Source organism: Furipterus horrens, unplaced genomic scaffold, assembly GCF_987537825.1.
Source record: "Furipterus horrens unplaced genomic scaffold, mFurHor1.1.pri manual_scaffold_6, whole genome shotgun sequence".
Taxonomy (NCBI): Eukaryota; Metazoa; Chordata; class Mammalia; order Chiroptera; family Furipteridae; genus Furipterus; species Furipterus horrens.
Genome location: NW_028327176.1, coordinates 66095517 through 66108764, shown reverse-complemented (window position 1 = coordinate 66108764; position 13248 = coordinate 66095517). Strand labels below are relative to the sequence as shown.

The 13248-nt window shown below is 42.9% G+C and overlaps 1 protein-coding gene across 1 annotated transcript in view; it reads right to left on the bottom strand.

Annotated features, from left to right (window-relative positions):
• Positions 1 to 13248, bottom strand: part of DNAH6 (dynein axonemal heavy chain 6) — a 328739-nt gene that overhangs the window by 94497 nt on the left and 220994 nt on the right. The window contains exons 60-61 of the mRNA XM_090281614.1: positions 3740 to 3919; positions 702 to 935 (exon numbers count right to left, since the gene is read on the bottom strand). Coding sequence (XP_090137740.1) covers positions 702 to 935; positions 3740 to 3919 — 414 coding nt within the window. The remainder of the gene's footprint in view (positions 1 to 701; positions 936 to 3739; positions 3920 to 13248) is intronic.

The window sequence follows — 13248 nt, the reverse complement described above, 5'->3', positions numbered from 1 at the left end:
AGCATAGGGCACTGGGAAACAAATAAAAGCATAAAGTCCAACCTCCCAGTGATACACTGAGGCTCTAATACTGGCAAACAGGTGCAGTGTCATGTCTGCAGGGGCCAAGGGCAGGGCTCATAATGGCAGAACAGAGCCAAGAGTTTAGAATGGGGCTAGATGGGGATTGCAAGCAGTAGTTGGGGGGACTATGGCTTAATTCAAGGGCCACCAAGTTTATGAGCCTGGAGCTAGTTAGATAAAAGGATGAACATGCAGAAGGAAACTGTAGCAGAACTCACAGTACAGTATTACAGAAGGCAGCAGTCAAGTTATATTACTCCCACACTGTATAATGAAAGATGCATCCAGGAAATAGAGGGTCATGATTTCACAAACAGTATTGCCAAATCTGTGAATTGTAACTTTTATTACATTCTAACTCTTCGTATTTGTAAGATGGTCAACTTTTAAAAACATGTTATATCCTCTAGCTCACTGGTAATCCCAACATCGCTTTTTGTACAGGGGAGGCCATTGCTGCATAAAGAGGATACCTGTCACCAACATTATTCAGCACCCAGAGTCAGAGCTAAGCTATAGCCTGGGCCTCTGGACCCCTGCACCTCTGCACTGGGCCACTGAGCCAAATGTATAACCCTGGTAGGGGCTTGTGGGCTCTATCTAGAATAACATTTATAATCTAAACTTGAAGCAGGTACCTTTTCTAACCCTGCAGAACCACGGAGAAAGAAATTCCATTCAGCATCAGTTAAGTTTCCTTGCTGACGCATGATCTCAACACAGAGCATAAAGCTATAGATAAGTTTATGTTGTTCAAAAAGTCCTCTTGCAACATTGACATAGGCAGTTAGGAGGGTTTGTTCCAGTAGAATTTTGATGCGCTGCTGTAGATCATCCGTTCTCACAGAAGTTTCAATTGTTGTGTTGAACAGCTGTGGGAAAGATAGCTCTGTCAATGGCTTGATTTAATTCCATTTCTGTAGAAGAAAAAGAAAAAAAATCTCTGCTCCTCACATTCCTCCCCCCATATTCAGTGAACAAATAGGAGCCCAGGAGATGGATACTGTACTTTGAAAAAGCCCAGATTCATCTCAAATTGATATGTGGTACTTATTTTCTTCATTTCCCTGTCTCTCCCCATATTTCACAAATGGGCCAATGCCAAATTCCTGACATCTATAAGGCATCATTCTGATGAAAGAGAGAATGCTGAAGATGAAAGTGAGCTGGTAAGACCAGTGTTTTTCTGTCTTCAACTCAGGTTTGATAATCACTTCGGGGTGAGTGATGTAGGGCAAGGTAAGGTCATACATTCTTCTTGGCCCTCCCCCAAAATAATGTTTAAGGTGTAAAAAGAATGTGCTAGAATTTTCTTTGAAATTTAAGAGGAACCAGTTTTAAAGGAGACTTTCTTCCTTCCTATTTCCTACCTGGAAATTTGAGAGCAGGCTTCCTGCTCTGGAGGTACCTCACATGACAAGGACACCAAGAAGGCAGCAGAGATGGTGGCATTGAGGACTTAGGCACAAGAGAGCCACTTCCTGCAACCTACAAGTAGCGTGTGAGGAAGATCTAAAGGTTTCTAAGGGCCCCAAGCTGTGTCGGGAAGCTTGAGCAGAGCCTGAACTCCTAGCTTGTCTGGAAGTCATGGGGAAAGGGAACTTTGCAGCAGAGACTGGGAGGACCTCACGAGGGACTGGAGGGTTCTGTGGCTTCATACAAGGTGTGAGATGGAGCAGGGTACTTACATCACATTACTTTGGGTGGTGGGCTTCTCTCTCCTGCCAGAGTCTGATCTCCCAGAAGGCAAGACTGAAGCCTCACCCATCCCTGTCTTCCCCCATGATGCTGAGGACCATATAATACTTCATTAGTGTTTCATGAACAAAGAGTCTATTTTTAACCCTCCATAAAAAAGCTTTTGAAATATTTAAACAATTTTTATGACTCTAGACCAAGCTTAGTTTTTCCTATAGACATCTTGTTTAGCACCCATATGAGGCACAGCAAATATGTTGGTTACAAGACTGACACAAATTGTTTGCTGCTTCTCCCTCTGAGGAGCAGAGTCTAAATTCCTTCCTCTTGAATCTGGGCTAGCCTTGACTCTGACCGAGAGATTGCAGCAGAAGTGATGATGCATGGCTTCCAAGGCTAGGTTAGAAGGGACCTTGAAGCTTTCATCTTGGCTTCTTAGAATGTTTCATTTGGGGAGGTGCCCTCTTGGAACTCAGTTGTGGAGTTGTGAGAAGCCACATGGAGAGACCAGTGTAGGCCACTGTTGACAGCCCAGCCATGTGAGTGAGCCAATTTGGATGTCCAGCCTATTTGGGCCTCCAGATGACTGCAGCCCCAGAAACAGAGTTCGCTAGAGAAGGTGGCATTTAAGCTGGGAGGGAGGCATTCTAAACAGAGGGAGGGCCATAAACATAAAGACCTAGAGAGTCTGGGGACTGTAAATGATCAATCTGGCTACTGCAGAGGAGTAATGGGAAGTGTGGCTTGAAAGATAGAACAATCACAAGTTGAACATGGTTTTGGAATGTGAACTGTGTTTAAAGGGTAGTATCTGTGAAAATCCATTTAGGGTCCCTAGTGTGTGGAGCAGTGTTTTGAAAACTCGATGTGTAGACTGGCCTGGCTTCCAGAGTGAGAGCCAGCACCAACTAAAGGTATCAGGGTCTATAACGGGAAGCAAAGATGTGCTGCAGGGAAACACAATATACCTACAATCTCCACTGTTTTCTACTGTGAATGGCATATATGTTGAGTTGTGCTGTGGGTATGAGCCCAGATGATTAGAGAAATGAAAGAAAGCTAAACTGCTCTACATAGAAAAGGCAACAATATAGACAAGAAGGGAGCAGGAGCTGATAGATGGGAAAACTGACCCAGTGAGGCTGGGTGTGGGTAGGCTGAGAGGGAGAGGTCACGGGTAGTGGAGAGAAACCCTGGAAGTAAACAGAGGGACCACTGGGGGTGCTTGTTATATTTTGCTGTGTAATGAGTGATGTGAACTCTCTTTCTTCCCTGAAATCTTCAGGTGAACTGACGTTGCTGGCCCAAGATTTGTGACACTGAATTTGCTTTTGGGAGATACACAGTGCTGCCACAAAGAGGATGATGGAGATATCCTACTGATGACACATCAGAGGAAACTTGCCTGTGAGTATGAGATCAAGCCGAGAGACCATAATAAAGCAAGAAAGTCTTACAGTAATATGATGAAAGTGGGAAGGGAACAAAGGAGAGCTCCTCTAAATAAAAGCCAGGGGTGGGAGGACAGCCAGTTGTATGAAAAGTTCTTGAAAAATGACACAGACCCATTAATGTGCTTAAGTATCAATGCTGTCTGACTTGAGACATGACATGAAAACTCTAACCATGGAAAGGAAGCTGGGTTACTGTAGAGAAAGTATACAGAAATAGCATGGAGCTGTGACTCTTGAAAGAAAAAAGAAAAGAAAGGCAAGAAGGAAAACAAGCAATCTAGTTAGTCAAGGAAACCAAGAGAAAATCTTTCTTCTTCTTCAGAACGTTCTGAGCATACTGGGCACTTGAGTCTTTAGGAGACATGGCAGGTGGAGCCGCTCTTGAACTGGACATCTGAACCCAAACCTGGAGGATTTAATCTGATAACTAGACTCATGATTGTCTGAGGCAATACAAAACTCAATGGGGTTTAAAGGGAAACCAAAGAGATAAATTTCACTAACAACAACAACAACACACTTACCTGTTTAAAATATTTTAATGAATATTGATACATAGGATCTATTTCTGAGAGGCTTGCAATAACGAAGTACATAACAGAGCCTTGGGTGGCTATTGCACGATACTTCTCACGAGCAATGTTTATCATCACTTCAGTGGACTCTGCTTCTTTCAGCCTGCTTTTAATGGCACCAGAAGTGATCTGAATAAACATAGGAAAATAAGTTCTTAAGGGTCTGTTAAAAAATGATGGGATTCTGGGAACATATTCAGTTAGGTCTGGGAAAGATATAAGGATACAAAGACTTAGTAATTACAATAAAGGGGTCTCCGGATAGAATGACTGAATCTGAAGGTTCAGTGGCCCAATACTAACTGATCTGACCTCCTTTCCTTACAGAGTTAGGAATGGGAAGATGGGAACAGGCAATTCAAATAGCCTTGAAAAAACAGGAGCAGTACCTCTCTGAGACTCGAATTTGAATTACTTCTGAAATGGAAACACTAACACAGTACTCCCAATTGCTCCCTGATTGCCTCCTGAGCAGTCCTAATATGATCCAGGGTTCACATAATGAACGGGTGAACCTGCCCAAAAGAGGTGATAAGAGAGAGGCTGGAAAGAAGTGGTACCTCAGCCCACTCTGGAATACGAAGGAAGATTATTATTTTCCTCTCTTTCCCTAGCATTGCCAGGTATAGGTATAAGGAAACCCGGGGAAGCTGTTGTTTGTGAAGGGTTATAAATTGAAGTAAGTTGGAGATGTTTGCAATGTCTTAGCTATCTCTTGGTTTTCTGTATTTTGAATCTGTGGCCCAGGGGGAACCTCTTGGCAAGTGGGCTTTCCAAGATTCCCTCTCTGTCTCCTTCAGTTTCTCTATGTTGCTGGGTGTCCCTGTCCTCCCCACACCTGAACTTTTTTTCAGCTGGTGGATATCCCTGGATTGGGAGATCCTCTGTCTCTAGAAAGTCAAAGGGTCTAGGTCAGAGACCATGAAAACATCGCTGTGGGGATGGCTGTTCAGTATTTGCTGTACTACAGGGAGACCTAAAGGGTACTCTCAGGTTTCTGTCTAGACTCTTACTACCTATTGAAATATAATGAGAGCCACATATATAATTCTAGCTTTCTGGACTTTTGTCCAAGATGGAGGCATAGGTAGACATGCTGTGCCTTGTCACACAACCATAAGAAAGACCACAACTAATATCGAAACAGAAAACAACCGGAATTGACAGAAAATCTAACTATATGAAAGTCTAACAACCAAGGTTTTAAAGAAGAAGTATTCATCTAAACATGGAGGAGGGGTGGAGATGGGGTGGAGAGGATGTGGTGTGGCAGAGGCCAGGCAGCGGTGGCAAGGCAGTGGTGGTGGCTGGCATATCAGTATGTCCCACATTCACGTGTGCCAGATAAAAGCTTGGAGGGACACCTGGGGAGTGAACTTAGCCCCAGGCTAGCCCATACAGCTCTTGGTTCTAGCGCCAGGAAAATAAAGCCTCATAGCTTCTAGCTGTGAAAACCAATGGGAGTTGGGGCAGTGAAAGAAACTGCCTGTCTCTCAGGAGAGTCAGTTTATAGGGCCCTGACAGCCCTAGAACATACACAAGCCCACCCACTCTGCAAACCATCACCAGGGCAACAGCTAGAGGGGCACCATTTACATGCAGGATCTGGGCCAAGTGACTGGAGAAGAGGCAAGTGCTGAGCAAGAGGCATTGTTCCCTCTCTAACCCCTACCCCACAAACAGCACCACAAAGCAGTGAAACAGGTTGCCCCACACTGATGGATATCTAAGGCTCTGCCCCTTATAATATCACAGGTGTGCCAAGGCAGGAAGTCAAAGCAGCTCTACCTGATACACAGAAACAAGCACAGGGAGTCTGCCAAATATAGGAGACAAAGAAATATGGCCCAAATGAAAGAAAAGATCAAAATTTGAGAAAAAGAACTAAATGAGATAGAGTTAGACAATCTATCAGACACAGAGTTCAAAACACTGGTGATAAAAATGCTCAGAGAACTCATTAAGTATGGTAAATGCATAAGGGAAGAAATGAAGGTTACACTAAGTGAAATAAAGAAAAATCCACAGGGAACCGAGAATGAAGGGAAGGAAGCTGGGATCCAAATCAATGAATTGGAAGAAATAAATAGTCAACAGGTACAGAATGAAGAAACAAAAATTCAATAAAATAAGGAGAGAATAAGAAGACTCTGGGACATCTCCAAAAGTACCAACATTTGAATAATAAGGATGCCAGAAGGAGAAGAGGAAGAGCAAGAAATTGAAAATTTATTTGAAAAAATAATGAAAAGAAAATTCCCTAATTTGTTGAAGGAAATAGACATACAAATCCAGGAAGTGTAGTGAGTCCCAAACAAGATGAACCCAAAGAGAACCACACCAAGGCACATCATAATCACCACACTGTTGTCCATATCCACAAGTTCTTTTTCCTCAATCCCTCCACTGTCTAACCTCCCCCCCTCCACTAGCTGTCATCTGCTCTCCATCTATGAGTCTGTCTCTGTTTTGCTTGTTAGTTAAGTTTGTTCATTAAATTCTACATATGAGTGAAGTCATATGGTATTTGTTTTTCTCTGACTGGCTTATTTCACTTAGTATATGTTCTCCAGGTCCATCCATACTGTTGCAAAGGATAAGATTTTCCTCTTTTTTATGGCTGAGTAGAATTACATTGTGTAAATGTCCCCTAGTTGTTTTATCCATTCATCTATTGATGGATACTTGGGCTGCTTCCCTATCTTGGTGATTGTAAATAATGCCCTGCAGCCAGATCTTCACACTTCCAGGCAATGTGAACATTGTTTAGCTACTATCAGGATATAACTACAGTGGGAAGCTGGGGAATGGGATATGTGTGTGTGTCAGAGGTATAGGTAACAGTTAATGTATAAAAGGAAAAACTTGACTTCCAGTCAAGATGGTGGCATAGGTAAACATGGCTTGCTTCCTTTCACAACCACATCAAAACTAGAACTAAACTATAGAACAACCATCATTTGGAACCATCATATATCAAGCTGAATGGAAGTCCTACAACTATGGAATTAAAGAAGATAACACATTGAGACTGATAGGAGGGGCAGAGACATGGAACCAGCTGGTCCCATGCCCATGTGTGACAGAAAAAAATTGGGGGGGGTGGATATCTCAGGAGTGAGGGGTCCCAGCCCCACACCCGGGCCCCCAGCCCAGACTTTCAGTGCCAGGAAGCTAAGTATCCATAACTTCTGGCTGTAAAAACCAGCGGGGATTGAGGCTGTGGAATATAGAAACTTCTGGAGTCCCAGGCAATTCCTCTTAAAGGGTCTGCATGCAGACTTACTTAGACTCACCCCCTCTGAGCTCCAGCATGGGGGCAGCAGTCTGAAAGGCATCAGAGATGTACGGGATGAACAAAAGTGTCTGGAATCAGGGAGACAGCTGGGGGTCAGCTTTCTCCCAGACAGAAGTGGTAGCAGAGGGCATTGTTCCTTTCTCCAACCCCGCCCCCCCGGCCCCATAGAGCCTCAGAACTGACAGGTGGGCACCATATCTGAGACTCAATCAACCTGGTTCAAACTGTTTGCCCCATCCTAGTGATTCCCTGAGGCCTCGCCCCACCCAACTTTTTGGCCCAAGTAAGATGTTTCCAGTGGCTTTTCCACATAAATGGCTTGTCTTGGCCCATCCTTCAGGTTTTCCTAAATTCTCTCAAAGAAGCAGTGTCTAGCTTCAGAAAACCCCATATCCCTCACAAAGTTTCCCCAGGCCTGGCACTAGCAGCAGCCAGCCTTGATTCACAGCTTGGCTTCTTCAGGGCACCTACAAGACCAGTACAAGTAGCAGCCATCTTCAGATCACTTTGTAGCTTATGCTGAGTGACTCTGAAAAGAACACAGATAGTGGCTGACCTTGTAAATGCCAATAGCAATCAAGGCTCAACTACAACAAGAGGGTATACACAACCCACATGGGAGCTCACCTTGAGTACCCGGGTTGGGTAATAGGGGAGGCTGTGCTACTGGACCCTACAGGACATTTACTACATTAGGCCATTCTACCAAGCATGGGTGATGTAGCAGCTCTATCTAATATATAGAAACAAACACAGGGAGGCTGCCAAATGAGGTGACAAAGAAACATGGCCCAAATAAAAGAACAGAACAAAACTCCAGAAAAAGAACTAAAGAAAATGGAGACAAGCAGAGTTCAAAACACTGATTAAAGGGATGCTAAATGAACTTAGTAAGAATTTTAAGAGCATAAAAGATACCCAATCAGAAAAGAAGGACACACTAATTGAAATAAATAACAATTTACAGGGAATCAGTAGTTGAGTGGATAAAGCCAAGAATCAAATCAGCGATTTGTAATGTAAATAAGCAAGAAGAAAAAAGATCCAAAAATATGAGAATAGTGTAAGCAGCTTCTGAAACAACCTCAAGCGTTCCAACATTTGCATCATGGTGGTGCCAAAAGAAGAGGGAGAGCAAGAAACTGGAAACCTATTTGAAAAAATAATGACAAAAAATTTTCCTAACTTGTTGAAGGAAATAGACATACAAGTACAGGAAGCACAGAGAGTCCCAAACAAGATCAACCCAAGGAGGCCACACCAAGATACATCATAATTGGAATGCCAAAGGTTAAAGACAGAGAGAATCTTAAATGCAGCATTCAAAAATCAGTTAGTCGACTTCCGGCCAAGATGGAGGCATAGACAGGCACGCTGTATCTCCCTCCACAACTAAGAAGGAATACAAATACCTCAAAACTAGAAACAACCAGAAATTCCAGAAAATCAAACTGCATGGAAGTCTAACAAACAAAGACATAAAGAAGAAATACTCAATCAAACAGGAATGAGAGCTCTACCTAAGACACAGAGGCAAACACACACAGGAGACTTCAGCCAAGATGGAGGCCTAGATTGACATGCTGCATCTCCCTCTATAACTAAGAAGGAATATGACTACTGTAAAACCAGAAGTAACCAGAAGTTCCAGAAAATAAATGGAAGTCCAACGTTATGAAATTATAAAGAAGTGGTGTTCATCCGGATGGGTAGAAGGGACGAAGCCGGGGTGGAGAGCTCAAGCTGTGCTGGCAGTGGCAGCTGTGGCAATGGTGGCAGGATGATGGTAAGCACAGACACCCGTATTTAAGGGGAGGTGAGAAGCACCTGGGGAGCACCCCTGGCTGCAGACCAGACCCGTCAGCTTGCGATTCCAATGCCGGGGAAGGCGGACCCTCATTGCCTTGGATTGTGAGGTCCAGAAAGGGTGGGGATGGAGGAGGAGGTTCCTGGTCTCTCAGCGGAGAGTGAATGGCAAGAATCCATCTTGGACCCCCACCCCCACAGAAAATGCCACAGCATGGTTAGAAGGGTCATCCAGTTGTGATGAGTGCATGGGGCTCTGCTCCCTATAGCGTAGGAGGTGTGACAGCCCTGCCCAGGAAGCAAAAATAAACACAAAACTGTCAGGATGGCACAATCATGATAGAGATCCCAGTGACGCAGCTGACCAGACAGCAAATATCTAATCTAATGAAGCAGCAGATAAGAAATCTTTCTGAGTGGGAGAAGATGGCGGAGGAGTGAGGGGAGGCTGCACTTTCAGGCTCCCGAGACCCGTCTGTAGTTTGGGCTAATTGCAGACAGAACATCTCACTGAGCAGCTGGACACTGGCAGGAGTTGAGCCTTGGCACTGCTGGATTAGAGAAAAACCATCTGGGAACAACCTGTTTAGTGAGGATAGTGGAGGAAAAGGGACGAAATGGGATTCCTGACTGGGGTGGCTGCCTGAGTGGTTGGAAGTACACAAAGGCTTTTTGGCGACCATAGGCTTCCCCAGAGAGGAGTCGGGAGGAGAGCGGATCTCTGCCCGCTGGCAGAGATGGGACTCGACCAGGTGGCATTGGCGCTGAAAGACAAGAAACAGCGTACTGCTATGCAAGTGAGAATGTAATTTTCCTTTATATTTTTCTCTTGTGAACTGCGGAGAGGTATGGAAAGTTTGAGGGTGGTAGGACATTCTTGAGGAGCGCAGGCGCAGAAGTGCACTCGTCCACTCCCCAGCCCTCCTCTTGGGTCGCGCAGGTGCGCATAGAGAAGTGCCCTCATTCACTGGCCGAGCTGTGAGGCCGTGAGTCCAGGTGCCCCTCGGACATGCCCCAACAATCATAAGATCAGTGCCCCAATGGCCACAGAGAAGGTCCACTGAACACGCAGAAGACTAAAAGGCTATTAGATATAATAAGTGACTTTGGCAAAATAGCAGGGTACAAAATAAATATACAGAAATCTAAGCTATTTCTGTATACCAACAATAAAGTATCAGAGACAGAGATAGAAAAGAAAATACCATTTACTATAGCAAGAAGAAAATAAAGTACTTAGGAGTAAACTTAACCAAAGAGATAGAAGACCTGTACTCTGAAAATTACATAACATTGAAGAAAGAAATTAAGGAAGATACAAATAAATGGAAGCAAATACCATGTTCTTGGATGGGAAGAATCAACATCATCAAAATGGCCATACTACCCAGAGCAATTTGCAGATTCAATGCAATCCCTATTAAAATACCAATGACATATTTCACAGACCTAGAACAAATACTCCATAAATTCATATGGAACCAAAAAAAGACCCCGAATAGCAAAAGCAATCTTGAGACAGAAGAACACAGTAGGAGGAATCACAACACCAGATATCAAACAATACTACAAAGCCACTGTGATCAAAACAGTCTGGTACTGGCATAAGAACAGACATATAGATCAGTGGAACAGAATAGAGAGTCCAGAAATAAACCCAGGCCTCTATGGTCAACTAATATTTGATAAAGGAGGAAGGAACATAAAATGGAGTGAGAAGAGCCTCTTTAACAAATGGAGCTGGGAGAACTGGATAGGAACTTGCAAAAAAATGAAACTAGACCACCAACTTACACCACACACGAGAATAAACTCAAGATGCATCAAAAACTTAAATGTAAGCCATGACATCATAAAAGTCCTAGAGAAAAACATAGGCAGGAAAATTTCAGATATCTCGCGTAACAATATCTTCATGGATCATCTCCTAAGGCAAGAGAAATAAAGGAAAAAATAAACAAATGGGACTACATCAAACTAAAGAGTTTGTGCTCAGCAAAAGAAAACATCAGCAAGATGAAAAGGAAACCAACCATATGGGAAAACATATTTGACAATGACATCACAGACAGGGGACTGATTTCCAAAATATATAAAGAGCTGATATGACTCAACATCAAGAAAACAAACAACCCAATTAAAAAATGGGCAAAGGACATGAACAAACACTTCTCCGAAGAGGACATACAGAAGGTCCATAGACACATGAAAAAATGTTCAACATCATTAGCCATCAGAGAGATGCAAATAAAAACCATAATGAGATACCACTTTATACCAGTCAGAATGGCCATCATCAACAAATCAACAAACTGCAAGTGCTGGCAAGGATGTGGAGAAACGGGAACCCTACTGCACTGTTGGTGGGAATGCAGACTGGTGCAGCCACTGTGGAAAACAGTATGGAATTACCTCAAAAAACTAAAAATGGAACTGCCTTTTGAAGCAGTGATTTCACTGCTAGGATTATACCTGAAAAATCCTAAAAAACTAATTCAAAAGCTCATGCACCCCTATGTTCATAGCAGCCCTGTTTACAATAGCTAAGTGCTGGAAAAAGTCTAAGTGCCCATCTTTAGATGAATGGATAAAAAAACTGTGGTACATTTACACAACGGAATACTATGTAGCAGAGAGAAAGAAGGAACTCCTGCCATTTGCAACAACATGGATGGAACTAGAGAGAATTATGCTTAGTGAAATAAGCTAGGCAAAGAAAGAAAAATACCATATGATATCACCTAATACAGGAAACTAAAGAACAACACAAACAAAAGAACTAAATAGAACAAAGAGCAGAATAGCAGTCAATAGGGGGGAGGAGAGAAGGGGGATAAGTAAGGGAAGGGTTTAGTCAAAGAACGTGTATAAATAACTCATGGACATGGACAACGGGGAGGGATATGATCGTGGGAGAAGGGGTGGGCTGGGTGGGGGAGAGCAATGGGGGAAAAATGGGACAACTATAATTAAAAAACCAAAAAAAGAAAAAAAAGAAAAATAAAGAAATCTTTCTGAGGCACAGTTCAGAGCTTTGGTTATAGGAATGCTTACAGACCTAATAGCAGATCTTAAACAAGATGGGGAAGGAATGAAAACTAGTCCTGCTGAAATGAACAAAAACACATACAAGTGGTGAGGGAAAGAAAACCAGGGATCAAATCAACAAATTGTATCATAGAGAAGGAACAAACAGTCAACCAGTGCAGAAAGAGGAAACAAAAAGTGAGGACAATGAGGAGAGCCTCAGAAACCTCTGGGACAGCTATAAGCAGGCCAACATGTGAATCACAGGGTTGCCAGAAGGTGAAGAAGAAGAACTAGAAATTGAAAAATTATGTGAAAAAATAGTCAGGCAGAACTTGGGGAAGGAAATAGAGAGTCCCAAAGAAACGACCCAGGGAGAACCACACTAATACATATTATAATCAAAATGTCAAAAATTAAGGATAAAGAGAGAATCTTAAAAGCAGCAAGAGAGAAGTGAATTACATACAAAGTGGTCCCAATACGAATATCAGCTGATTTCTTAAAAGAAACTGTGCAGGCAAGAAGGGACTGGCAAGAAATATTCAAAGTAATGAAAAGCAAAAACCTACAACCACGATTACTCTATCCAGCGAAATTGTCATTCAGAATAGAAGGGCAGAGAAAGTGCTTCCAGGACAAAGTGAAACTGAAGGAGTTCATCAGATCCAAACCACTGTTATATGAAATGTTAAAGGGACTTGTTTAGGAGAAAGAAGATCAAAACTATGACTATTATAATGAAAACTGTATCACAACAACCAACAACAGAAGCTCGGAAACCGAAACAAAGGCAAACTAAGTAGGCAACAAGAGCAGGAAAAGAATTATAGGTATGGGGGACTTTTTCAGGGAAGATCAGCGGGGAGGGGGAAGAATGGAAAGGGAGGGAGATGGTACAGGAATTAGGAAGTATAGTAGGAGGATGCATGGAACTAGAGAGAATTATGCTTAGTGAAATAAGCCAGGCAACGGAAGAAAAATATCTTACGCTATCATGTATTATAGGAGACTAATGAGCAACACAAACAAATGAGCAAAATAAAACCAGAGGTATGTAAACAAGGAGTAAACTAACAGTGACTAGGGGGGAGGGGGGAGGGAGAGAAGGGAGTAAGAAGGGGAAGGGTCTAGTCAAAGAATATGTATAAATGACCCATGAACATGGAGAACTGGGTGGGGACTGACTGTGGGAGAAAGGGTGGGCAGGGTACGGGAAAGCAATAGGGAAAAAATAGAAAAACAAACAAAAATTTTTAGTGGAGGGAAAAAAATGAAAGCAAAAAATTTAATAAATTAATAAATGAGCCAGCAATTCCCCCCCTAC